This window comes from Phascolarctos cinereus, unplaced genomic scaffold, assembly GCF_003287225.1.
Source record: "Phascolarctos cinereus isolate Bilbo 61053 unplaced genomic scaffold, phaCin_HiC Scaffold_5;HRSCAF=322, whole genome shotgun sequence".
Lineage (NCBI taxonomy): Eukaryota > Metazoa > Chordata > Mammalia > Diprotodontia > Phascolarctidae > Phascolarctos > Phascolarctos cinereus.
In genome coordinates, this window is record NW_027555958.1 from 325,890,972 (window position 1) to 325,917,810 (window position 26,839).

At 42.4% G+C, this 26,839-nt stretch overlaps 1 protein-coding gene across 1 annotated transcript; it reads right to left on the reverse strand.

Annotated features, from left to right (window-relative positions):
- Window positions 1-204: 204 nt before the first annotated feature.
- LOC144457697 (uncharacterized) lies at window positions 205-26,325 on the reverse strand. The gene is made up of 5 exons (XM_078155762.1): window positions 26,275-26,325; window positions 25,851-25,985; window positions 18,424-18,769; window positions 2,609-2,947; window positions 205-1,106 (listed from the first exon to the last, which is right to left on the reverse strand). Exons 1-5 carry the CDS (start codon window positions 26,323-26,325, stop codon window positions 934-936), a joined length of 1,044 nt encoding a protein of 347 aa, XP_078011888.1. The 3' UTR covers window positions 205-933.
- Window positions 26,326-26,839: the final 514 nt, after the last annotated feature.

Below are 26,839 nucleotides of genomic sequence, written 5' to 3' on the forward strand. Positions count from 1 at the left end.
GAGACCTTGGGCAAGGAACTTAACCCTGTTCACCTCAGATGCTCTTCTGTAACGTGAGCTGGAGAAGGAAATGGCAAACCAGTGCGGTATCTTTGCCAAGAAAACCCCAAATGAGGTCACAAAGAGTTGGATATGACCATGAATGAACAGCAGCAACAACAAAAAACCAGTACCTATTATAGGTTGTGAGAGAATATATCTGGATAGGTTAAGCAGTGAACTTTTAATCTCCTACTATGTGCAAAGCACTGTGGTGGGTACTTGGTAATACAGAAATATTAGATAATACAGGGTTCCTGCCACCATGGAGCTAATAGCTTCATAATGGAAGGCTGCTAAGAAGACTTCATGGAAGTCATTCCTATGAATCTCATTCTTGCCCAGGGACACAGAGCTCTGTGAGGTGACTGCTGGGCAGTTCTAGGAGAATGAAACATGCAGGTGGATGGAATTATGCCATCATTATCAAGACCTAAAATATAATTTGGTGACTTGGGCATATAGAAAAGGCCCTGTGACATAAAGGCAGAAGGGAAATCGTGAATAAAATAGAAGGTTCGTGTCTGTTTAGGACTATGCCTTGGTGGAGGACAAAGTCAGGTATGACTTTACTCTTCTGACCAGCTTCTTCTTGTGGGCAGAGACACCTCCCTCACTGACCCTGAGGTCCCAGCAGCCTGGAGGATAATACATCAATGATTCTAACACTATTAACTCTGTAATCTGCCACATCAGGGGGAGGAAGACCTCTCAGCCTTTCTTGTTAGCCTTGGCATGAGTAGAGGGAGGCCAAACGGTAGCTCTATCCATTGGCCAAGCATGCAAATTATGGCTGGAGGGTCCTGGTTGGTTTCAGTATGTTGATTTCTTTTTTAACAGTAGGAGGGGATGGGGGCTTCCATCATTGTTTGTTGACCAATGACATGTCTTTTCCTAGTCGAAGTGGTGGGGCTTGGTGACCTGGAGCTTCTTAGCTGGGCCCTCTTCAGTTTGCCCCTTGTCCAGGGTGAACCTGCTGCCCAGTGTCCACAAGAGGATCCCAAGGAGGACAAGCCTCTTCCACAGGAGAATCCACTTCAAGGGGCAGGAGTACACATTCACAGGCTCTGTTGGATGAAAAACAGAGAATTGGCCATGTAGAATAGGAGACAGTTCAGGCTGGTTGGGATGATGGGTGGGAATTAGTCTGGGCAATTTACTCCCAAGAGATGAAAAAAGAGAATAGGAGGAGAATAAAGACAGGAGTATAGAAGAAGAAAAATTAGTCATAGCAGCATCAGCAGAGTCACACACATAGGAAGTCTATGAGCCCACATGTGAACTCGGGTCTCTCTGACTCCCAAGTCCAGGATTCTATCCACCTAGCTATCTAAAACAAAACAGAACAGAACAAGTACAGACAAGCTGTTCTTTGTCCATTATGCAAGCCAAAGACTGTGGAATGGAGTTCAGAGAGAGTAGAGAAGGATTCATTCTGGATAGCTTCTAAGAAACCTCACAGCAGAGCTACTTTGCAGTGAGTCAGGACATGGTCATGAGTTCTGTGGTGAGGGAAGTCTTTCATCAGAGATAGAATGACTACTTGCCTGGGATGCTGCAGAAGGATTTCCCTGAGGTTACAGGTTGTACTACAATCAGTGCTTCTTAAACTGTGGGTTATGACCCCCAAATGTGGCAAAAGTAAAAGGTTTTTGAACACCAAAAATTCTGAATGCCAGAAATTATTTAATAATCAAATGTGTAATGAATCTGAGGTGTTTCTGGCAGCTCTTGCCCATGTTGCCTCCTGGTGGAGTAGGAACAGCAAAGTCCTATTTTTCCCCCAGAGAAGTGAGGCCCCATCTTTCCCCTACATGTTGATTAGGCAACCCTTTCCCCTATATTCTCAGCTCTTTCCCCCATCTGCTGCACACACAACTACTTCCCCCATATGCTGAATAGGCAACCTCACCATTCTGTAGCCCACCCTATCACCAGCAACCTTGTGGTCAAAGGACTTTCCTAAGACCTGGAAAGAGCAATAGGACTCCTCAGTGCCAGATAATAACTCATGTGATGTCAAAGCCTCCATTAACATCTCATGAATATGATAATGAAGGGACTCTCGAGAGTGAAAGTAGAGCTATTTCATGATAGCTACTCAGAAGACTCAGTGAAGCACAGGCATAAGTCTTTTTTTTTTGTTTGCATAGTACAAAGATTATGCCATAGCAATTTCCATAAGTCACTCCCCCTTCAGATCTGATATAAGCAAGTCCCCATTCCTCTTTCACCCAACCAACCAGTATCCTGAGCTGCTTGGTTCCCTTTGCTTTTACTACAATAAAGCCCTGCTTGGAAGGACTCTGGCTTTGGTATTCTTACCACTCTGAAATGTTCTCCCACTGCAATAGGATTTCACTGCAGCCTTGGTTCTGAACACAAAGCGTGGGCACTTTGCATTGTGTAGACTCTCAGGCCACACAACATCAACAAAAGCAGCTGAACCTTGAAAAGGGGTCATGAGTGAAAAAAGTTTGAGAAGCCCTGGACTAGATGACCACTGAGGTCCCTTTCAACTCTGGGGTGCTATGATTCTAGGCTCCCTAGCCTTTGGAGCCATATTTACCATAGATGGAGAGGGCAAAGGAATGAACATTGAACACTCCAGAAATGAGTAAGACCCGAGCCTCATACAATCCACTGTCCTTGAGAGTCACATTCCTAATGATGAGGGAGCCATTATCCATGGCATCCAGCCTCTTTTTGTATCTGTCCAAGGGGCTGTACCAAAGAAAAGAGTGGCTCCCAGGCTGAAGGGAGAGCAGCTGAAGCTTCTCAGAATTAAACCTCCATTCAATCTCTTGGATTTCTGTCCCTTGGGAGACATTCAGTGCGAGCAGAATGTCTCCCTCAACAATCCCATCCACGGTGTGGCAAGAGTTCCTGGCTCTTTTCTTCTGAGTGCCTGTGTTGGAAGAGAGAGAGTCATTCAGAAGGCATTCATTCATTCAACAACCATTTAATAAAGCTCTTACTATGTGCAAAGCAGGTGCTTGGTGCTGGGGAATCTACAAAGATTAACAAACCTTGGTTCCTGGCCTCATGGAGCTTATCACCTAAAAGATAGCTATCACGTATAGTAATGATAGTTAGCATTTATATACGGCTTTAAGGCTCACAAAGGGCTTTACTCACATTATCTCATTTTATCCTCACAGCAACCCTGTGAGATAGGGTTGGGAGGTAGGCACAATTATTCTCCCTATTTTGCAGCTGAAGAAATTGAGTCACAGAGAGATGAGGTGACGTGTCCAGCTTCACACAGCTAGTGAGTGTCAGAAGCAGGATTTTAACTGAAGCGAGATTTCCTGACTTCAGCACTCTGTGCACTGAACCATCTAGATGCCTAGAGGGCATAACACATAGACCAGAATGCAATTTGTTCCTATTGTGGTATCATAGGATCAGATAAGAGCTGGAAGGAGACTTAGTGAATCCTCTTATTTTACACAGACCTGCAGAGGAGAGCTAACTTGCCTCAAGTCACAGAGTAGTTACCAGAGCTGAGAACTGAACCCAGGTCCTGGAGCTCTCCTCCTCTACAAACCAGCTGCCTCTCAAAGCTTAAGACCTCAGTAACTGAATGACCTCAAGGACATAGGCATTCCTGTATAGGTACTCCATTGATGGAGACAACAGGTCCTCCCCTTCTCATCCTGGGAGATTCTTGTCTGTTCAGTTATTTTTCAATCATATCTGACTCGTTGTGACCCCATTTGGGGTTTTCTTGGCAGAGATACTGGAGCAGTTTGTCATTTCCTTCTCTAGCTCATTTAACCTCTTTTCTCAACCATTCAGTTCCTTTTATTCTACTTTTTTTTTGGTACTCAAGTCATAGCTGTTAATATATAGGGTGTTTCTAAAGACTTAGGACAGTTGGGCCCACAATGGAAATGGAGGCTATAGAAGATATTCATGTGTTAATACACTCTTCTTCCCATGTTCCAGTGAGGCTGAACCACTACCACTACTTGGCCCTGCTCCAACTGCGGGAGGTACTTTAGAGTCTTCAGGAGCAGTTGGCTCACCCAAGCTATGTCTGGGTCTCCCTTGCCATGCCAGACAGTTTGCATAGGGATCCTGATTCCTTAGCATTGCACCCAGCCACTCCAACTGGAGAGGCTGGTTCTGCAGGCTCAGAGACCGCTAGCTTCATAGATTCAGAGCTGAAGTGTGATGCTTCCTCAGATAGGGGTCCATTAAGTTCAACAAAGGTCTTGGAAGACAATAGCATTGAAAATGTGGGTACTTTACAGAACAGAACAGATCTCTCCCATAGTAATGGAGTACTGCTGGACCAGTTGGGAGACAAAGCTCATGAAGAGATTTATAAATCCATGGAATCCTTTCAGACCAAAAAATTGAGCAAAACCCTGGTATCTAACCTATCTGGCACACTGTAATGGGTGGTGAGTAGGGATACAGTTCTGAGTGATCAGGCCAAAGTGAATCCCATGAAGAACATTGAGGAAGAGTTGGCCAAAGCTATACATTTGACCAAGGATGCAACCAAGGAGGCCCTTCATGCCACCATGGACCTCCATCAAGGAAGCCATTTCATTGACCAAAGATGCCTTTAGCCTAGGCAGGGATCAGATGACCTCTATGATGCACAAAATGTTATTCCTTCCTCCAGCCAAGGAGCCCATGGCCAAGGTGGAGGAGGGAGGAACCTCAGCAAGTGGAGAAGCTGCCAAGCTTCATCACTTCTCAATAAAAAGGACAGTGTCCCGGCAATTACTTGACGGTGTCTCCCAGAATGGTGGTGGCCCTGAAGATAGGCTTTCATGGACAGTGATGGAAGTGATAGTTTTGTAATCCTTTTGGAATCTGAGTCTGGATTGGAATTAATACCTCCAGAACAACTCCCACCAGCATTGGATGATAGTAGTAATCAAGAGAGCCCCAGAGTACATGATCATGGCCTAATATCTCCAAAGGTGAATAGCTCAGTTTCACCTAGCAAGAGAGACCCATTCTTCAGCCAGTATCAGTTCTGATCCTAAAGGTACGCCAGGTGGCTCTTGGTATTAAAGCATAAATCAGGACTTTGCTGTGGCCCTGCAGTCAGAGGAACTAACCCTACAGCTGCCAGGCATTGTGAGGCTTTGGCAGTTCCTGCACGACAGTGCCCAGAGTCTCCAGTTCTGAAGACTAGCCACACACCAAGCCAGCTGTGGGCCTCCAATTCAAGGTAGCACACTGTGCTGCTGTTCACTCTCCCCTGGCTTCAGAGAGTGGTTTCCTTTATCTCTTGCTCCATGACGGCAGTCTGGAATTGTTGCCTTCAGTGCTCACTGGCCTGGGCCCCTTCTTGGAGGGGGGGAGATCCCCATTCTTATCCCTATGCAAACTGAACTGTTGAACATGAGCATCCCCTTGAAGGATGTTTATCTCCCCCCTGTTCAATCTACCCCACATCCCCAGGACCTGTCCCTGTCACTCTGGCCCTGGAGCATATTGTGGTGAGGCAGGATGATGATGGTGTCTTCCACATAATAGTTGCTGCCCAGGACAAGCCTTCATCAGAAGGACCTCAGTATGACAAAAAGCAACACTCAGAGGAACAGGTGGTTGGATTACCTACAGGAATACTCTTTTGACAGCAGGTGAAGAAGGTGTCCACCCTACAGAAGGAACTTTTAGCCATGAAGCAAGCATTAGCCTGTGCCAACAAAGACAAAGAGAAGCTTCTACAGGAAATCAGGAAGTACAATCCTCTATTCCAGCTTTGACAGCAGTAACACCAGCTGCCTCTGCCCCCGGGAAATAACACCAAGGGCAGCACCACAGAGAGAAGAAAGCTCCATCTGACGTGGAACATGTCTGTTTGATTACACTGGAGGGAAAGCAGGAATTCCTGAATCTGCCCTTTTGGGGCATGTTTCATTCTTGCCAGCTGTTTTAGCCAAAGATAGGTCAGCTACATCCAGCCTCAGGGGTGTGGAAAGCTTTGTGTGTGGTTCTCACTGTTCCAGTGCCATTCACAACCTGTTTAAAGCTCCACTTATCCAATAGGCCAGAGTCTTTCCGTGTATAGGACCATTTCATCTCCTGGTGTCTTTGCAAAAATATTTGCTCCCTCTTTAACATGAGTTTATATAAGGGAGAAGACCTTGCCCCTTCTAGTATCCTCAGAAAGAACCACTAAAGATCACATGTCCCAGAGCTTCCTGGAGTAAACCTGAACCAACCTGGTCTTGAGCCCCAATTAAAGAAGTTGCAGCTCCACAGGGAGTAGGACAGCACGGTGATGGGTGCAGAGGGATGGATGGAGCCCAAGAGGATCCAGATGTAACACCTTAGGCATAGTGAGAGAAAGGGGCAGCACTCTTCCATTCTTGGGTAAGGAGCTGAGTATATTTCATCTTTGCATATACTGCTATCAGATCTTTCAGGAAGATTTGTTAGATATAAAAAGGAATCAAACTCATTGTGGTAATGTAATGGTAGTAAACAAGGGTGCAATGCCAACACTGCTCTTCCATCTATATTAGTTTATTTAAAACTCAAAACAACAAAAATGGTAAACCCAGAGCTGAGCTGAAGGTCTGATCTGGTAGAAGTGGCATCCAGATGAGTGGTATTCTTGGTTTTGAGCCCTGGTACTCTTGACCTTCTGAGGATCTTGGACCTTCTTTACAATTCTAGGCCCACCTTCATCAGTTCTTCCCTTCTCCCACCCTTCTTATCTATTCCCCCTATAGATATGAGTGTGACTCTGCAACTGTGCTCTTAGTATTTACCAGGGTGGAAGCTAGTAGTGTTTTTTAACCATCAGTATAAATAAATATTCAACATGGCCAAGCCTTGAAAAAAAAAGACTTTGGAGAGTTTAAATTTTTTTAAAAAATTAATTCATCAATTAATTATTTAATTTTTAGTTTTCAATATTTATTTTTTATAAGATTTTGAGTTCTAAATTTTGTGCTTTCCCTCCCTTCCCCCCTTCCCAAGAATGTATGCAATGTGATATAGGCTGTACATGTACAATCATAACATATTTCTAAATTAGTCATTTTGTGAAAGAAGAATCAGAACAAAAGGAAAAAACCACAAGAAAGAAGAAAAAAAGAACATAGTATGCTTCGATCTGCATTCAGACTCCACAGTTCTTTCTCTGGATATGGATACCAGTTTCCATCATGAGTCTTTTGGAATTGTCTTAGATCCTTGTATTGCTGAGAAAAGGACTTGGGGCTGTTTTAAGCACTTTTTTTTTTTTGCTAAACCCTATAAAACAATAAGCTGCAATAGTTCAAAATTGCATTAAGGCTTTTGACACACTGTATAGCATAAAAGTCTCTAAGACTTTTGGGACCTGCTGTAATGTTGATAAAAAACGTCTCTTCCATCAGGCCTCTTATGCCACGCTTCAGAACTCCACTGGATCTCTGAGTTCATAGATCTCACAGGGCTTTTCTGCAAAGACCCAGGGGAAACTGAGGTAGTTTGCTGAAGTCACTAGCTAGCCTTGGAGTCAGGAAGTTTATGTTCTGCCTCGGACATATGCTGGCCATTTGGCCTCGCACAAGTCGCTTAATTGCCAAGTGCTGTAGACAGCTCTCTTAGACTATAAGTTACAGGGGTGATCCTTTTTTTGGGGGGTAGGTTAAGTTCCCCTCTGGGAACCCCTTACACTGATAAAATCACGGGTCTTATTAAATAAATAAATAAATAAAAAAAAGCACTGGTGGAAATCTAGGGAGTAGATAAATTGTGTTCTCTTAGCTGATAAATATAACTAGAGATCAGATTGGGGCAGCTAAGTGGCACCATAATGCCCAGAGTGATGGGCCTAGAATCAGGAAGACTCATCATCTTCCTGATTTCAAATCCACCCTCAACACTAGCTGTGTGACCCTGGGCAAGGCACTTAACCTCCTTTGCCTCAGTTTCCTCATCTGTCAAATGAACTGGAGAAGGAAATGGCAAACTACTCCAGTATCTTTGCCGAGAAAACCCCAAATCGGGTCAGAAAAAGTCTGAAAATGACTGAATAAAAAGCCACAGTCCCTGGATCTAGTCTCAAAGGCCTAAGATTTTATCCCTGTCCCCAACAAGAAAATAACAAATACCTACTCCCTCCTTGCATGACAATCTGTGGAGAATATATTTGTGTTTTCTGGGACCACTAAAAGAGGGAGTAGAACAAGGAAGAGGGAACAAGTTTAGGGAGCCCTAGGTGTGAACGATACAAACTTTCCAAACCAAATACTAGTTTTATACCATCACATATTTTGAAAACCACCATGTCATCCATGAAGCTCTGATTATGCATGGACTAAGTTTAGTCTTTGGACCTGTGATTTCCTTGGTATAGGGAATTACCAGTGATTATTACCTACTGTGCAACCTTAGAGTGTTGCTTGGGGCATTGAGAGAGTATGTGCCTTGCCTCGTGTTATAGCCAGTACGTATCAGATTCAGGAATTGCACAGAGATCTTCCTGACTCCATGAGTGGCTTCCTAGCCACTCTACCAAGCTGTCTCTCAGCAGTTGGCATTTACATAGCATTGTGAGGGTTGCAATGAGCTTCTGAATGTGGCCCTTGCTTCTAAATGATCTTTTTTCATCTCTGTGGTGACCCAAGGGTCCAGTAAGTCTTATCCAATAAGATAGACTTTGTGGCAAGACAAATAGAATCGAGAATGTCAAGCCCACCAGTGGAAGTGAGATTGACCCATCACCTCAAAGCAATTTCAACAGATTTTACTTTTTTAAAAAATGATGACTTGTTTTTTACATCATCACAATTTCCCCAGTATCCTTTCCTCTCCCTGTCCCAGAGAATCTTCCTATATAACAACCAGTACTTTTAAAGATAAAAAAAGGAAAAGAAGAAAAAAATCAGCACAAATTACCAATACATTGAAAAAGTCTCATAGTAAGTGAAATGTACAATTCTTGCGAACCTTCTATCTCTGCACAGGGGTGAGGTGGGGCTGTCTTTTCCCTTTTCCTTTTAAGACAGGCTTGTTCTTTGTAATTTTTACTACATTCACTTTAGAGTTTTTTGGTGGTTGTTAACTGTTTACGTTGTTGTTTCATAGACTGTTTTCTTTCATATTTCTAACATTATTTCATATATCAAACATATTTCATGTACTGTTTTCTCTGCTCTGTTTACTTCACACTAGATCAATTCATGTTATAGATCTTTCCACGATTCCCTGTATTCATCACTTTTATCTTTCTTGTAGCCCAGTAATATTCTGATAAATTCATATATCATAATTTGTATCATTTCAGCTGTGTCTGACTCTTTGAGACTGGAGTGGTTTGCCATTTCCTTCTCATTTTACAGATGAGGAAACTGAGGAAAAGAAGATAAAATGACTTGACCACAGCCATCTAGGTAGTAAGTGTCTGAGGCCAAATTTTAACTCAGGAAGATAAGTCTTTCTAATTCTAGGCCTGGCACTGTAACCAATGTGCCACCTAGCTGCTCCTTAACAACAGCAACAACAGTAACCACAACCACCATCATAATTTGTTTAGCCATTCCCCTATTGATGGTTATGTACTTTGCTTCCTCTTTTTCTGGGGGGAGGGGGATGAGGTATTACAAAAAGTGCTGCTATAAATATTTTGATATATAGGGATTTTTCTTATACCTCTATGGGGTAGAATCCTAGCAATGGAAACTCTGGGTCAAATGTGTATGGGTATTTCAGTCACTTTATTTGCATAATTCCAAATTGCTTTCCAAAACGGTTGTACTACTTGGCAGCTCCACCAACCATGCACTAATGAGTCTATCTTCTCAAATCCCTCCAGCATTGACTAGACACATTTGTTGTCATTTTTCTCAATTTGCTGAGTATGAGGTGAAACCTCAGGGCTGTTATATGTAGCTAGGTGGAACAGTGGATAGATCCTTGGATTGGAGTCAGGAAGTCCTGAGTTAAAATCTGGCCCGTGGCCCTGGGTAAATAACTTAACACCTCTCTGCCTTAGTTTCCTCATCTGTAAAATGTGAATAATAACAGCACTTATCTCACAGGGTTGTTATAAGGACAAAATGAGATAATATTTGTAAAATGTTTTGCAAACCTTGAGAAGAGAAGGGAACGTTTATTTATTAGCTATGTTTATCCGTTAGCACATTTGGTACACATTTGAAATCAGGCCTTCCTGACTCCAGGCCCAGCCTCTTTCTACTTTACTGTCTAGCTACCTTAAAAGGCTATATATATGCTAACTATTATTATTGTTTTGATTTGCATTTCTCTTATTAGTGATCTGGAGCATTCTCTCTTGTGGTTGTTAATACTTTGCAATTTTTCTTTTGAGAACAGTTTACTCATATCCTTTGAGCATTAATCTATTGGGGAATGCCTTTTGCACATACATGTATGTATGTGTGTATATATACACAAGCACATATAACACACATGTACACATACCTATATGGGGAGAAAGATCTATACATACACACATGTATACATATACATACATATACATATGTGTATATATGTATATAGGCAGCTGGGTGGTACACTGGCCTGAAGTCAGGAAGATCTGAATTTAAATCTGGCCTCAGACACTTACTAGCTGTGTGACCCTGGGCAAGTCACTTAACTCCTATTTGCCTCAGTTCCTCATCTGTAAAATGAGGACACAACACACTGGAGAAAGAAATGCCAAACCCCTCCAGTATCTTTGCTAAGAAAACCCTGATTACTACCTTATAATATATTGTATGTCATTGGATTATACAGTATTTGATTAGAACTTATAAAGACCCAAGTAGAAGCGTTTACACATTTTATACAAAGTGCACTTAATTATTGTGTTGAGGCACTGAGGTTTTTAACGCTATAAGTAACACAAATCCATAAAATGGTATTGCAAAATAAAATGGCACTAGACATCTTGACCACTTCCCAAGGCAGAACATGTGCTATAATACAAACCACTGGCTGTGCCCTTAGCCTTGATGAATCAAATAATACCACCAAGTTTCTAAAACATATGAAAACCTAAATTAATGTCCTAGAACAACCACCAGATGCTATACATCAGGCCCGGAGGCCACATGTGGCCTTCTAGGTCCTTGGGTGTGGCCTTTTGACTAAGTCCAAGTTTTACAGAAGAAATCCTTTTTTTTAAGTGGATTTGTTCTGTGAAGTTGGGATTCAGTCAAAGAGCCACACTTGAGGACCTAGAGAGCCACATGTGGCCTCAAGGCCGCAGGTTTCCCACTCCTGCTATAGATTCTTTCATCTCCTCCCTAGGGGTGCAACGGAAGAACACTGGAACAATTGTCTTAATTTTTCTATTGGTTATATTGTTTTCTTGCCTATGCTTGTATTGCTGCTGCAGATTATGTCTTCAGTGTAATTCAGTGTTGGGGTCCTCTGTCACCTTTATGCTAACAAAACCACTTGTGCACTCCTTGGGCAACTTTGTGGAAATTGTGTCTGAAAGAAGGTATGAGCAGGTAGGAGAAGTAGAGTGTGTGGTGGTAGACAGAGCCCAAGAATGTCACCTTGAGTCTCAAAGAGAATGTGAACTACCTGAAGTCAAGGTAAACAGCAAAAGGAGACCCAACAATCCCGTGAGAACACTTATGAGTGATTCTGGGCCACCCCTGACACTAAACTTTTTTTTTTCTATATAATACCTCACCTGGCCTAGGGTGGGTGCAGGGAGCTACCCCTATGTCCTGTCCCTGCCAGAGGGCTAGTCTCATGAGTAAATTGCCCTTTAACAACCTAATTAATCCTAAAAATATAAATATATGTGTGTGTCTATGTGTGTATATACATACATATATATGTATATATATATACACATATACACATATATACGCACACACACAAACATATATATATATATATATACATATATATATATATATATACACACATATATTCACACACACATATGTGTATATACCATTCTGGCATAGTCAGCTTCTTTTTTTATTTTTTTGCTTTTTTTTGGTGAGGCAATCAAGGTTAAGTGACTTGCCCAGGGTCACACAGCTAGTAAGTGTCATGTGTCTGAGACTGGATTTGAACTCACATCCTCCTGACTCCAAGGCCAGAGCTCTATCCACTGCACCACCTAGCTGCCCTCAGCTTCCTTTTTTAGAATCTGAATACCTTCCTGGTATGGTGGGACTTGTCCTACACTCCTACAGCTTCCTTCTCAAAAATGTTAATGCTTCCTTATTACTGCTGAGAAAAAGACAAAAATCCTAGCCTGGTAATTAAGACCTTCCACACAATCTGGCTCCCACAGTTTTCCAACTATTACTCCTTTTCATGCATTCTCTCTAATGGTCCTGCTAGATATTCCCCATATGTGATATATCTCCTGTGTCTGTGGAGTCACCCAGTTTGGCCCCCAGAACTGGAATGCCAACACTCCTAACCTTGGCCTCTTAGAATCCCTAGTGTTCTTCAAAGCACAATTAGGGGGTCACCTCCTATCTTAGGACTTTCCTGTTTTCCACAATTACTAGTGTTCTTTATTACTTGAAATAACTTTATGGAAGTTTGTATGTATTTCATGTCATCTGTGTCCATATTGTATCTCAACTGTAGTAGGCAATAAACTTCTTGACAGCAAATACAGGATTCAAGATCATCTGGGATGATTCTTGAATATTCTTTGAGAATGTAGCTAATAATCCATATCCAGTCTGAATGCAGAGGGAAGCATACTATTTTCTCTCTCTCTCTTTTTTCTTTCTTGTGGTTTTTCTCTCATTTCATTCTTCTTTCACAACATGACTAATATGGAAATCTGTTTAATACGACTGTACACATATAGACAATAACAGATTGCTTCCTGTCTTGGGAAGGGGGGAGGGGAACGAGAAAAAAATCTGAAACTGAAAATCCTATAAAAGTGAATGTTGAAAACTTTCTTTAATGGAATTGGAAAAAAAATACTGTTAAGTTGAGGAGGGGGGAGAATATTGGTAATAACAATAACTAGGCCTGGCAATTAGCCCCAGACAATGAGCTGCCTGGTACAATCAAGTCACATGCCAAGACTAGCTACCAAGTACATATTATTTTTTTGTTGTCTTTCTACTTTAATAAATGGTATTTATTTATTCCTGCAAAGAAGATTGTACACAAAACCGAGAAACTCTATTATGTGTAGTTTGTCTTTCTTCTGAAGTATGAATGTAATAATTTCAACAGGTAACTTTCAAAAGTATCCTGTTTGCCTGTTCTTCCCTCTGGCTTTCTATACTCTGCATTAAACAAAATAAAACATTTCAATGACACTTTTGTTTCTATTTCCTTTCCTTTCCTTTCCTTTCCTTTCCTTTCCTTTCCTTTCCTTTCCTTTCCTTTCCTTTCCTTTCCTTTCCTTTCCTTTCCTTCCCTTCCCTTCCCTTCCCTTCCCTTCCCTTCCCTTCCCTTCCCTTCCCTTCCCTTCCCTTCCCTTCCCTTCCCTTCCCTTCCCTTCCTTCCCTTCCCTTCCCTTCCCTTCCCTTCCTTCCCTTCCTTCCCTTCCCTTCCTTTCCTTTCCTTTCCTTTCCTTTCCTTTCCGCGGCATTCTTATCTATCTTGCCACTCCCACCTCCCTTCTGTTTCACTAGAGAAATAAAAAATAAAATAAAAGGCAAATTAGAACCTTGTAACACAAAAGCACGCTCAAATAAAAGAGATTCCCACATTGGCTGTGACCAGAATATCAGTTTTTTCCATAGCCCCTCCAAGAACTGTCATTTTCTGACTTTAAAAAATTCTTAATAAAAATCAAACAGTAAAACAATTTCTATAAACATTGAACAGAAATTGTGAATTTCTGTTATGTGTAACTTGCTTTTCTTGTTAGGCATATAATTAAATTTAAAATGTAATTTTAAAAACTGTCCTGCTCTTTCTTTCTTCCTTCTTCCCTGTCTCTTCCTTCATCCCTCTTTCCTTTCTTCCTCCCTCTCTCCTTCCCTTCCTACCTGCTCTTTCTCCCTCCTTTCTTGCCTTCCTTCCTTCCCTATCCTTAGATCTCCTCTCCCTTAAAATAAAACTTTCTAACAAATACAGTCAAGCAAAACACATTTACAGAATGATTATAACTGAAAACGTATGTCTTATTTTTCAAATTGATTCCATCATCCCTTATGCTTCTTCATCAGTCCTCTGGAATTATTGGTTGTGGCATTGATCAGAGTTCTTAAGTCTTTCAGAGTTGTTTCTTTATTTTCCACAATGTTGTGACTGTAGAAATTGTTCCTTGTATCAGGTTAAATTCTTCAACATTTCTCATTCCATGACAGTATTCCATTACACCCACATTCCATAATTTGTTCAACCATTCCCCAATTGATAAACACCACCTTAACTTCCAGGTCATTGTCATTATATAATAAAATAGATCTAGTAGTGGCATCACTCGGTGAAAGCTTATGTGCACTTTAAGAACTTTTAGGGCATAGCTTCAAATAGCTTTCCAGAAAGACTAAACCAGATCCATTGATAGTGTATGAATTTGCCTCGTTTCCCACAGTCCCCCCAATATTTATCATTTTCCTTGTCTGTCAATCCCTCCAATCTCATGGGTGTGAGGTGCTACCTTAGAGTTGCTTTAATTTTAATTTCTCAAATTATTAGTGATTTGGAGCATCTTTTCATATGGCTATTGATAGTTTGGATTTCTGCCTCTGAGTGCTGCCTATATATGTTCCTTGTATTATATGTAAGAACGATTCTTATTTTTGTAAATTTGAATCAGTTTCCTATATGTGTTAGAAATGATGTCTTTATCAGAGACAGAACATAATGCAAAGATTTTCCCTAGCCACTTGTTTCCTTTCTAATTTTATCTGCATGGCTTTTGTTTTTGCAAAAGAAAAAATAATTTTCTATGTTAAAAAATGTCTATTTTTCCTCTATCCCTGCTTTGGTCAAGAATTCTTCTTTATCCCTAGTTGTAAAAGTTATGTTCATATTTTCTCCTCTAATTTGTATATGATGTGGCCTATAATGTCTACGTAGTGTATAAATTTGGAGTATATAATTTTATACTGTGTAAGATGTCTATGCCTAACTTCTGCCAAACTGCTATCCAGTTTTCCCAGAAGTGTTTTGTTTAATAGTAAATGCTTACCCAGTGGCTGGAGACAGAAGTTTATCAAACACTATGAGGCTGTTTCCTTCTGTATGTTATGTACTTAATCTGTTCCACTGATTAACCTTTCTATTTTTTAAGCAGTAACACAGCATTTTGATGATTACTGCTCTGTAGTATAGTGTGAGATCTAACACTGGTAAGGCCCCCTTCCTTTCAATTTTCATTCATTTTTACCCTTGATATTCCTGATCTTTTGTTCTTCTAGTTCAGAGGTACCAAACTCAAATAGAAATGAGGCCACTAAAGTCTACATAAAAATCACAATGTTGACTTAGAAAACAACATATTAGCATTATCTATGTTCTGTACTATTTTCATTTATTTGGGAGGGTTGCTGGCCCAAGGTCTGACACTTGCTCTAGAGTAATTTTGGTATTACTTTTTTCTCTAACTTTACAAAATAATCATTTGGTTGTTTGGTACAGCCCTGGAAAATCAGTCACTATTATCACTTATTCCATTGCCAAGGTCTTTCCATGGACAATTACTATTTCTCCACTTATTTAAATGTCTTTATTTCTCTCAATGAGTGTTTTGAACTACCTACTTCCTTGAAGGTACCTTCTAGAAAGGACAGAAGAGCCTTACCAAGAGCTCTAAGGACCCAGCAAAGGAAGAAATCCAACATCCTGACCTTCTCCTGCCCCAGTACTCACCAAAGTGGGATATTTTATCCAGGCCTGTGGGAGGTAGCATGGTACCACGTGAAGAAAACTGGATTTTTAGCAAAAAACCTAGACTAGAATTCTGGTTCCCCCACTTAAAATTGTGTGAATGTTGCAAGGTTTCTTGGCCTCTGTTTCTTCTTCTATCAAAAATGGGATCTGACCAAGTGTGTTGGAGTATGCCTCTAATTCCTGCTACTGAGGGGGCTGAACTCTTGGAATGCTAGAGCTCAAGAGTTTTCAAATACAGTAGGCTAAGGTGATCAGGTATCCACATTAAGTCTGGCTTGAGGTTTATCCTTCATTCTCAAAGAGGACCATGACATCAGGGAGATGATGACATAATTTGCAATTGAATTGGATTTGAGTGAGGGAGGGCTAAGCAAAGTCACCTGCCTCACTTTATCTTCCAGAGCCATCTGGGTCCAGTGGCCAGATATAGATCAGGATGACTGAAGATGGCCCAGGATAAAGTAGGAGACTTTGGACTTTTTAAGCTAAGATCTTTCTGAGTTCTCACACTGAGTAAGGCAATCCCCATTCAGTGAATAGCCCTGTTTAAGAACTGAGTCAAGGAAGGCCCCTTTAAAAGAAATCAAACGGGGGTGGGAGGAGGTGGGGAAGCCCCTCATGGGGTATCATGCCTTTACCTGAAGGTGTTGAGCCCCAAAAAAGGCAAATTCTGATGGCTGAAATCTACCTAAGCAACCTGGGGGTTCACTGGCTAGATTTCTTTTTTAAAGACCATGCCCTGGCACATAGTAAGAACTTAATAAAAAATTTTTTACATTCATTCATTCATTCATTCATTCATTCATTCATTCATTCATTCATTCCCAGTCCTACTCTGTGTCTTGTTCTGAAGCACCTTTGTGCTGTGTGCCTAAACCACAATGGCTAGTTAACACTTCGATGATGCATTTTTTTAAAAAACAGCTACTTAAAAACTTAGAAAATGATTAACTGTATGAGAATAGTCATACAGAGTAACCTGAGAAATTCAAACATTATTTCAAAATATAACTATCAATTATTGTTAACAAAAAATGCTAACATTAAACACTTTAAAAGTTGCAAAGCCCTTTGCATACATGATCTCATCACAACCCCAGGGGAGTAAGTTTATGGGCATTATTATGATAATTTTATAGATGAAGAAACTGAGACTGACAGAGGGTAAAAGACTTGCTCAGTGTTTTGGAGGGGGGAGGTGGGATTTAAATCCAGGTGTTACTAACTCCAAGTGTCACTTTTATTCACTATGTCAAGATCCCTTTTGCTTCTTTACATAGAGTAAAGAAGAGCCAGGAGTTACAAATAAGAAATCAGCTCTGAAATTGAAGGGCCTTGGAAGCCAATTAGCAGAGTAAGGAAGTTGGTGGTAAGCCTACTAGGAAAAACAGAGTCTGGAAAGAGTGTAAAGGTGTAAAAAAAAAGTTTGAGGGAAAAGAGAATTTTTGGTCAGAGGCCAAAGAGAATGCACAATAATTGATGTATTTGAGATCAATCAGTCTATAGCTCTAGGTAGGATATATTCTTCATCTGAAGTCTCTGGAGGCCACTGAGGCCCAGAAGGAAAGCATTTGGGGAAATTGTAGAGGTCAGTCCATCAAGAGTGCAATGGATAAGCCTCATCCTGGGGAAACCATCTTTGTGATCATGTGATCATTACCCCTGCCAGGTAAATCTGGCACTAATATGATGAGCCCTGGGAGTGGAGAGCCATTGAGTTGACTAGGGAGGGCCAAACCAGCTCACATCAGAAAACATGGAGTATGCTAATGCTCCTATACTGATCAGTATGGGATCCCCCCATGAGTGGCTTGTCCAGTTCCAACCTAAGAAAGAGAGGGAGACTCATTCTCAAAAAACAAAAAAAGTGGAGTCCAGCTTAGGATGATTTCTAAGGTCACCATACCAGTGTGTAGTCCAATGGAAGGAGCACTAGTTCTGGAGTCAGAGGTTGTTGTTATTCAGCTGAAGCTGTGTCAGACTCTTTATGACCTCATCTTGGGGTTTTCTTGGCAAAGATACTGGAATGGTGTGCCATTTCCTTCTCCAGCTCATTTTACAGATGAGGAAACTGAGGCAAACAGTTAAGTGACTTGCCAGGGTCACACAGCTACTAAATGTCTGAGGCCTGATTTGAACTCAGGAAGAGTTCAGTTAGAAGCAAAGGACCTAGGTTCAAATTGGCCTTGATGAATACTTTGTATGCCCTTAAGCAACTCACTTGATCTCTATAGACCTGTTTCTTCCTCTGCCAAATGAGGGAGTCACTATGTCCTGAGGTCCTCTCCAGTTCTGTTGAGGAACTCTAAGCCTGCGATCCCAAGAACCCAAAGAGGGGCTGCTGTTGGCACTAGTTTCAGGACCAAAACAGCCTCTGGACCCCGTCCCGCTCTGCGGCGGGGGGCAGGTGTGACTGGGGGAAAGGGTTCTTCCCCTCCGGCTGCTGCGGCCACCCCCGGCCCGCCGGGCCACTGCCCTTTCGTTTCCTGCGCCGGCCCTCCCCCCCAGCGGACAGGATAGCCGGGTCCCCCTCCAGTCCGCTCCCCGGCCGGGGCCAGCTCACTCACTGACCCCCGACAATTCGCCTCGCCACCTCACCTCGGACTGACCGCAGCTCAGCCGCCTTTAGTGTCTGACCCCAAGCGCTGGTAGTCCCTGGATGGCCAAAGTGCTCTTCTTTCCAGGGGCGTCTCCCCACAGTGTTCCCCGACGTAAACGAGGTCCTCAGTGTGTGCTGTGTGTTAAGCTTTGGCGGGGCAGGGTTTGCAAAACTCTTCCTCTTCCTCTTCCCGCCTTTTGAGTGCAAGTAGGCTTCCGGGTTTGGGGGTCTGACGAGGGAGAGCCAGGAGGAAGGGGCAAGTGCGAGGTGGAGAGAGAGCGAGGGAGGGTGGTGGCGAGGGGGGTGCAGACGTGAGCAAGTTCCTACCCTTAAGAAGTTTCTATTCTGTCATATGAGACAAAGCACACGTTGTTTTGTGTGCCATGTATGTGTATACAAAAGACACAGGAAACAAATATAAGGTAGTTTTGTTAGGGAAAGCTCTAGGAGGTGAAAGGATGGTAGATGATGGAGAAGGTGACATTTAAGCAGAGTCTTGAAGGATACCAGGGATTCAAGGAGGTCGAAGTGAAGACAGAGAGTATTCCAACTATGGAGAATAGCCATCGTAATGGCGTGGAGACACAGGGAATATTGTGCATGAGCAGCAGTAAGAAGGTTGGTTAGACTGGACTACAGAGTGTGTGTGTGGAAGGGTAGGAATGTATAATGAACCTGGACAGATGGGTTGGGATGAGGTTGTCAAGGGCTTTAAATGCTCAACAAAGGAGTTTATATTTAATTCTAGATGTAATAGAGAGTCTAATGGAATTTATGGAGTAGAGGGGTTACAAGCTAGGCTGGTGCAGTAGATAGAGCCCTGGCCTGGAATTAGGATGACTCATCTTCTTGAGTTTAAATCTGCCTTCAGATACTTATTAGCAGTGTGACCCTGGGCAAGTCACTTTGCCCTGTTTGCCTCAGTTTCCTCATTGCAAAATGAGCTGGAGAAGGAAATGGTAAACTACTGCAGTATCTCTGCCAAGAAAACCCCAAATGGGGCCATGAAGAGTTGGACATGACTGAAATATGACTGAAGAGCAACAAGGTCAGACCTGGGGTTCAGGAAACTACTTTGGCAATTGTGGAAGATTAGAGGTGACAAGCTTGTGAGTTTCAAAACATAAGGAGAGTGAGTCATTTGGGAGTTGAGTCAATGCTAGTCTTGCAGCTGGCAAGAAAGAGCAAACCTCAGGATCTTTGTGACCCGGCCAGCATTAGATGAATTTGGACATGACCTTGGTGGGAACAATGCTGTTTAGAAATTGTTCTGAGTCTGAGTCTACCCTTTCTACAGACTAATATTGGGGAGAGTGTGCCCCAAAGGTGTATGGGGGAAATATTTATATTTGTTTCCTTGCTATGTTTTCAAGGAAATTATCCTTCTGTAAAAGCTCAAGTTCACTAGTAGTTAACAGTGTGAGGGGAAAGAAAACCTGTGAGGTTTCAGCCCATAGAAGCCCAAGGGTTCATAGCCCTACCCCTTGAGGGATACCCTCTAGAACCCTCAGGAGTTGATACAGCTAGCCTGGCTCTGGGATAATGATCTAAGAGGGTACTCTGTGTATGAATATGTGATAGATACTACAGAAATGAAAGGTAGTCTCAAAGGGAAGTGTCTTGACGTAGGGAGTGTATGCATGCAGAAGGTGCCATTTAATCTGAGATTTGAAGGAGGTCAGAGAAGCAAGGAGGTAGAGGTGAAGAGGGAAAGTATTCCAGGCATAGGAGACCGCCTGAAATAGAACAGAGCCAGGAAAGAGCTTTGTGTGTAAGGAACAACAAGGCCAGTGAACTGGGTCCTGGAGTACTCAGAGGGGAGTGAAACATAAGAAGATTAGAAAGGGGGTCAGGTTGTGAAGGTCTTTTAATGCCAAACAGTGAAACTGATGTGTAACTTTGGTGGTAATACAAAACCACTGCAGTTTACTGAGTAGAGGGATGGCATAGCCACACAGCTATTAAGTGCTAAGGCAGAATTTGAAGTGAGGTCTTTGGGATACCATGGTCTGTCTTGGTATTCACATTGTCCTCAGGGAACTTAGATGTAATGGCAGAAGACAATACATGAAGAAGAACTGGAATGGGGTAGATAGAGAAAGGGCTCTGTGGCCTGGTGTAGAGCTGGTCAGAAATGGCCTTGACTCAGCAATACCACTTTTAGGTCTGTATCCCAAAGAGATCAGAAAAACGGGAAAATGACCCACATGTAGAAAAATATTTATAGCAGTTTTTTGTGGTGGCAAAGCATTGGAAATTGAGGGGACGTCCATCAGTTAGGGAATGGCTGAACAAGTTGTGGTATATGAATGTAATGGAATACTATTGTGCTATAAGAAATGATGAACAGGCTGACTTCAGAAAAACCTGGACTGATATGAACTGATGTTGAGTGAAATGAACAGAACTAGGAGAACATTGTACACAGTAACAGCCACATTGTGTGATGACTGACTTTGATAGACTTAGCTCTTCGCAGCAATGCAAGGATCTAAGACTACTCCAAAAGACTCATGACAGAAAATGCCATCCAAGGGGTGGAGCCAAGATGGCAGAGTAAAAGCAGTGACTTGCTTGAGCTCTCCCCCCAAACCCTCCAAATATCTGTAAAAAATGGCTTTAAACAAATTCTAGAGCAGCAGAAGCCACAAAAAGACAGAGTGAAACAAATTTCCAGCCCAAGACAACCTGAATGGTTGATTGGAAAGGTCTATCATGCAAGGCTGGGAGAGGAGTGCAGTCAGCGTGGGTGTGCAACTAATGACCAGGCCAGTGAACCTGGAGCAGGCATCAGAGGACTGAATCAGGGGCAGCTGTGGTGGTTTCCAGACTTCTCATCCCCAAGATGCCAAAGACAACTTAGAAGGTCAGTAGGAAAAGTCTGTGACCTTGGTGAGAGAGAAGCTTGGTCCCAGCCCCAGTCCAGACACATCCCAGGAGAGATGGCTGTTTCCTGAGCTCTGCCCCCAGACTGAGGGGGAAATCAAGTGGCTGATCAGAAGGGCATTGCAGGGATCTCTTTGCTGGTGGTGAGGAAGAATTGTCTTGTTTTGCCTGTGCTTGGATCTGGGTCATAGTTCTGGGTGGCCATCCTGGGGCAAGGAGTGTTGGTGTGGTGGAGCTTGTAGTGGTAGTGGAGATGGAATCCTCTTCACAGTTCCAAGGCAGAAAAGAAGGCTTGTGGTCACTCAGACCAGAACACAGGCTAGGAAAGGAGTAAACACTTGCTTGTACCACCTTGGAAGAACAGAAAATTTACAGGTCCCTAGAAACATCTCTGAAAACAGCCACACAAAACCCCCAAAGCTTGGGACAGTACATTCTCTACACTGGAAGCAGATTCCTACCTTAATAAAGAGTTTATAACTCAAGAAACTGGCTGGGATCATGAGCAAACTGGGCAAAAAAAAAAAAGTCTGACTATAAAAAATGTTATCCGCATCTGGAGAAAGAACTAGTTTGAATGAAGATGGAATCATACTGTGTGCTCTCCTTTTCTTTTGTTTCTTCTTTCTCATGGTTCCTCTCATTAGTTGTAATTCTTCTTTATATCATCAGTAATGTGAAAATATGATATGAATATGTAAGTAGAGACTGAATCAGATTGCACGTCATCTTGGGAAGGGTGGAGGAGAGGGAGGGAGAGAACATTTTAAACTCAAAATGTTATGGAAGTGAATGTTGAAAACTAAAATTAAATAAATTATTATTTATTTTTTTAAAAAAAAGCAAAGAAAAAAAGAAATGGCCTGAGGGTCTATTTCTAGACAAGAAAAAGTGAAAGCTCGCTTGTGAGGGATCAGCATTCAGAGGATGGAGTTCTGGTAGGAGAGAGGGGAATGAGGATAATGGGCAGAATACCATCCAAGAGGTCAGTAAAGAGAGAAATAAGGACATTTCTCCTAGAAATCTGAGGTAGAGTTTGCCACCAATATACGCCCTCAATGGGAAGTGAGGACACTTAGGGAGAATCACACACGTAGAGGACATCTGTGCACAAGCTTCCAACAGTGCAGGGGAAATGCCTTTGGTCTATGCTGTTGTGCTGCTGCTGTCTGGGCTACTCTCTTGTGGTGTGCAGATTCTGGCCAGCATCACTCCTTCATGTTCTTCTGTGACTGTAGTTGACAAGGCTCTACTGGACAGAGAGTTCTATATAAATGACCTTCATATTGTCAAGCCATTAATCAAAAATCATACACTTGTCAGAAAACCACACACTTGCCTTTAAAAGATCTCAGGGGCTCTGCTAAGGTAGCTTTCTCTTTCAGCATTTTTAGCACTTTGGGATCTGAGGCTCCCATCTGCCTTCAGCTCCAGGCTCAAGCTGGAATCTTCAGCTCAGCTGCTCCCTCTTTCTCAATAGGAGGAAGACTGGATTCTGCCACCATTGATCTTTCAGCTTACAACCCAGAGACCTTTTCCCCCAGCACAGCTTTTTTTAAAAGGCAAGAGAGCCCTCAGACACCAAATGATGACACCAGAGGGAAAAAACCCTAGAGGATTTTCCCCAATAATGTGGAATCCATCATTTTACCAGCCTTGGCTAAAATGGGCATTTCCTGTCCACAACGAGATGTCTTGACCCAGGTGCCAATCACTTTGAAACACAGTTATCCTGTATACCTAGTTACTTTAGACTTGATGCTGTTCTCTCATTTTGATTTCCTGATCACCAGGGATAAGATCTTTATTAGAGGCACCTCTTATTTAGGATTAGAATTTCTTGGGGCTTACTACTTACTTTCTGATGGCTCAAGTGCACCATATCACTGTCCATTTAGAGGATGCCCTTCCAGGAAAGTGTCAAGGGCTCTCAGCATTAGGGCACCCTTAGCTTTTTAAGCCCCAAACTTATGTAAATGAGTTGGAAGATGAAAAATCAAAGGAATAAAACGGAGACCAAGAGGCAAGATCATCTTCTCTCTGCCTACCCCTCTTGCCTTTGCTTTCTATATCTATATTTATAAACGGCTAGCAAGGAGCTGTCTTACCCGTGTCCTTGTTTGTGTTTTTTTTTTTAATTTCTTTTTATTTTTTTCCTTATGCTTTTGAGTTGAAAATTTTTCTCCCTTTTCCTCCCCCCCACCCTCCCCAAGACGGCACAGAATGTGATATAGGCTTTACATTTACATACCCATTAAACATATTTTCACATTAGTGAAGTTGTAAGTGAAAATTAAAACCAATAGGAGGAACCATCAGAAATATGAAACAAAACTCAACAGAAGGTAAAAATAAGTGATAGCGATTCGACTCCCATAGTTCTTTCTTTGGATGTGGACAGCATTTTCCATCCCCAGGCCTCTGGAGATGTCTTAGATCCTTGTAATGCTGAGAAGGGTTCATTGCATAACGTGGCTGTTATTGTGTACAAAGTCCTCTTGGTTCTGCTCACTTCACTCAGCATCAGACCATATAAGTCTTTCCAGGTTTTTCTGAAGTCAGCCTGTTCATCATTTCTTATAACACAATAGTATTCCATTACATTTATATACCACAACTTGCTCAGCCATTCCCCAATTGATGGGCATCCTCTCAATTTCCAATTCTTTGCCACCACAAAAAGAGCTGCTATGAATATTTTTGTACATGTGGGTCCTTTTCCCTTTTTTATTATCTCTTTGGGATACAGATCTAGTAGTGGTAGTGGCTGGATCAAAGAGTTTACACAGTTTTATAGCCTTTTGAGCATAGTTCCAAATTGCTTTCCAAAATGGTTGGATCATTTCACAACTCCACCAACAATGTATTAGTGTTCCAATTTTCCCACATCCTCTCCAACATTTACCATTTTCCTGTTTCGTCATGTTGGCCAATAGGTGTGATGTGGTACCTCAGAGTTGTTTTGATTTGCACTTGTCTGTGTTTCTTGATCTAAAAGGGAAGACATCTGGACAAGTGCACATCCCTCCTCTAGACTTCTTTCCTCCCTGTGGTTTGGTACTGGTGGTATGTTTCTTCTTCTTCTGTAGATGCCTGGAGATGAGAAGAGAGGTGTCCAGGAGCAGGCTGGTCATATCCCTGCCATGAAGCTAGGCCTCTGATAAGAATACACAGGACTCAGGGCCCATCTCTTCCCTCACTTCTCCAAAAGGCAAAACCACTACAATTCTCTGCCCAAGCCCCATTACCCCAGTACAGTCATAATCTCTCTTGTCCTCGGGTTACCTTTTATTTTGTTAAGGATTTTCCATCTTATTTGTAGATAGGCACACACTGCTATCACGACTACCAATAGTAGGGTTGGGATGACAAAGCTGATCCAGGAGTTCATGTGAGAGTCTGAACTTACAGTCTCTAAAAAAATAAGTTAGGATCACTCAGCATCAATGTGTCACTGAGAAATGGGATAGAAGCTTGGAAAGGGGAATATATGAAGGAAGCAAGGGGAGGGAGAAGGGAATAGGAAAGGGGGACTAGCAGAGATTCTACTCCTTACAGAACTTTTTGACATTTGGGTAAAAAAGGAGCAGGAAAGTGGGGGTGTGGAAGTATGGAAAGAAAGGTAATAAAGAGAGAAAAGGGCCTACGTGGTTTGAACAGAAGGCAGAGAAACAGAAATGACCAGATAAGCTATGAATAAAACATGACAATAGGCAGTACCTGGAGTGTCTCTCTTCTAGAGTGCCAGTATTTGCTAAATTCCTTCAATTGTCCCCCATTTTCTCCCCAGAAAGCCTTCCTTTTCTCCTAGTAAGCACCAATCATCTTCCTCTACTCCACTTCTTTACCCACTACATCACATTTCCTCTCTCTCATCAGAATGGGGACACCCAGAAAGAGACATTGTCCCTGCCTCACTATTTCAGGGGCACATTCAGCCTTCAGGGATTGCTCTTCAGTCCAGAGAAATTCCCAGGGGGAGGGCTGAGGAAGGACTGAGTGACTGAGTAGCTTAGTAACCTTTATGTGGTTCTCCAGGGAAGGTAGGTCTGTAATTCAGTCAGTCCCATTCATTCTCACGGGTGGGCCTTCAACCCTCAGGTTTCTGTCCTCTACTTTCCACTTATGTAAGGAAAAAACCCCTCCTTCCCTTTCTAAGTGACAAAGTTAGAGGAGAAGATGGGTTTTGGAAAGGTCTAAAAGAGGAAGAGTAGAAGGAAGCTTTTAAAAGTGTACAAGTGTGTGAAAGCAGGGTGGGGTCCAAAAGGGGGCAAGTGGTTCATTTACCAAAGACAGTTAAATTGAACTTCTGAGTATGTATGTCTCCTGAGACTGATGATGTGTGAATTTCATAACATCCACTGTCTTCAGAGGTCACATTCATTAACTGCAGAGAGTTATCATCAGGGGCAAACAGCCTCCCTTCATACTCCTTCTGGGAAATGATCCTGCTTGAATTGTTCTCCCCTAGATAGATGGTGAGTAGGAGCAGATTCTTAGATTCCAAGTACAATCTAATCCTCTGGGTCTCATTTCCTACTTTTGGGTCCAGAGGAATCAGAACATCATCTCCCTGGATCCTGTTCAGAAAGGACACCCCTTCTGAGATGCAGTTGCCTGTGACAAGGTGGAAACAAGACTCATAAGGGCACAGGAAAGGTGGCTCTTTACTTACCTGAGAGAATAAAAAAATGCAGAAAGGCCCTGAGGAACGCCCTGCATATACCACAGGCATCTCAGAGGTATTGTAAAATAAAAGTCCTTGTCTTTCTCTCCAATCTGACCCTTCTCTAGGCCTCCCTCCTTCTGTTGAGGAGCACACCACGAACTCAGTACCCCAGGTAGGGAGCCTTGGATTCAGCCTTGACATTCCCTCTCCTGCTGTCCATGGCTGATTGGTCACCAATTCTTGTTTCTTCTCCCACTTCAGCCCCTTTCCTACATATTCCGTCCCCTCTGCTCACATGGCCTCCCTTGGCCAGGCTCTCATCACCTCTCACCTTTACTATTGCCATAGCCTCTTAATTCATCTCCCTGCTCCTATTCTCTCTTCTTTCTCCAATTCATCCTCCCCTGAGCTGACAAAGTAATCCAGGCAGAGCCCTGCCCATACCTCCCTGGCTCAAAAATATCCAGAGTTGGGAGATGGGGAGGAGATTTGGTTGCCTCCAGGATGAGCATACAACCTCTGGAGCCTCCACGGTCTGCTCCCTTTCCAGCCTTCTCCTGTTCTTTCTTCCTCTTTATGCATTTCTCGTTCCAGACAAAATGACTATTAGCTCTTCCCAAAGTGTTCATTCCATTTCCCATTTTGGTGTCTTTACCCAGGCCCAACAGCACATCTTGTTTGCATCTATCTGAACCTTTTGTTTTGCTGTTCAGTTGTTTGTTCTGTCTGACTCTTCCTGACTCCATTTGGGGTTTTCTTGGCAGAGAGACTGGAGTGGTTTTTACCATTTCCTTCTCCAGCTCATTTTACAGATGAAGAAACTGAGGTAAACAGGGTTAAGTGACTTGCCCAGGACCACA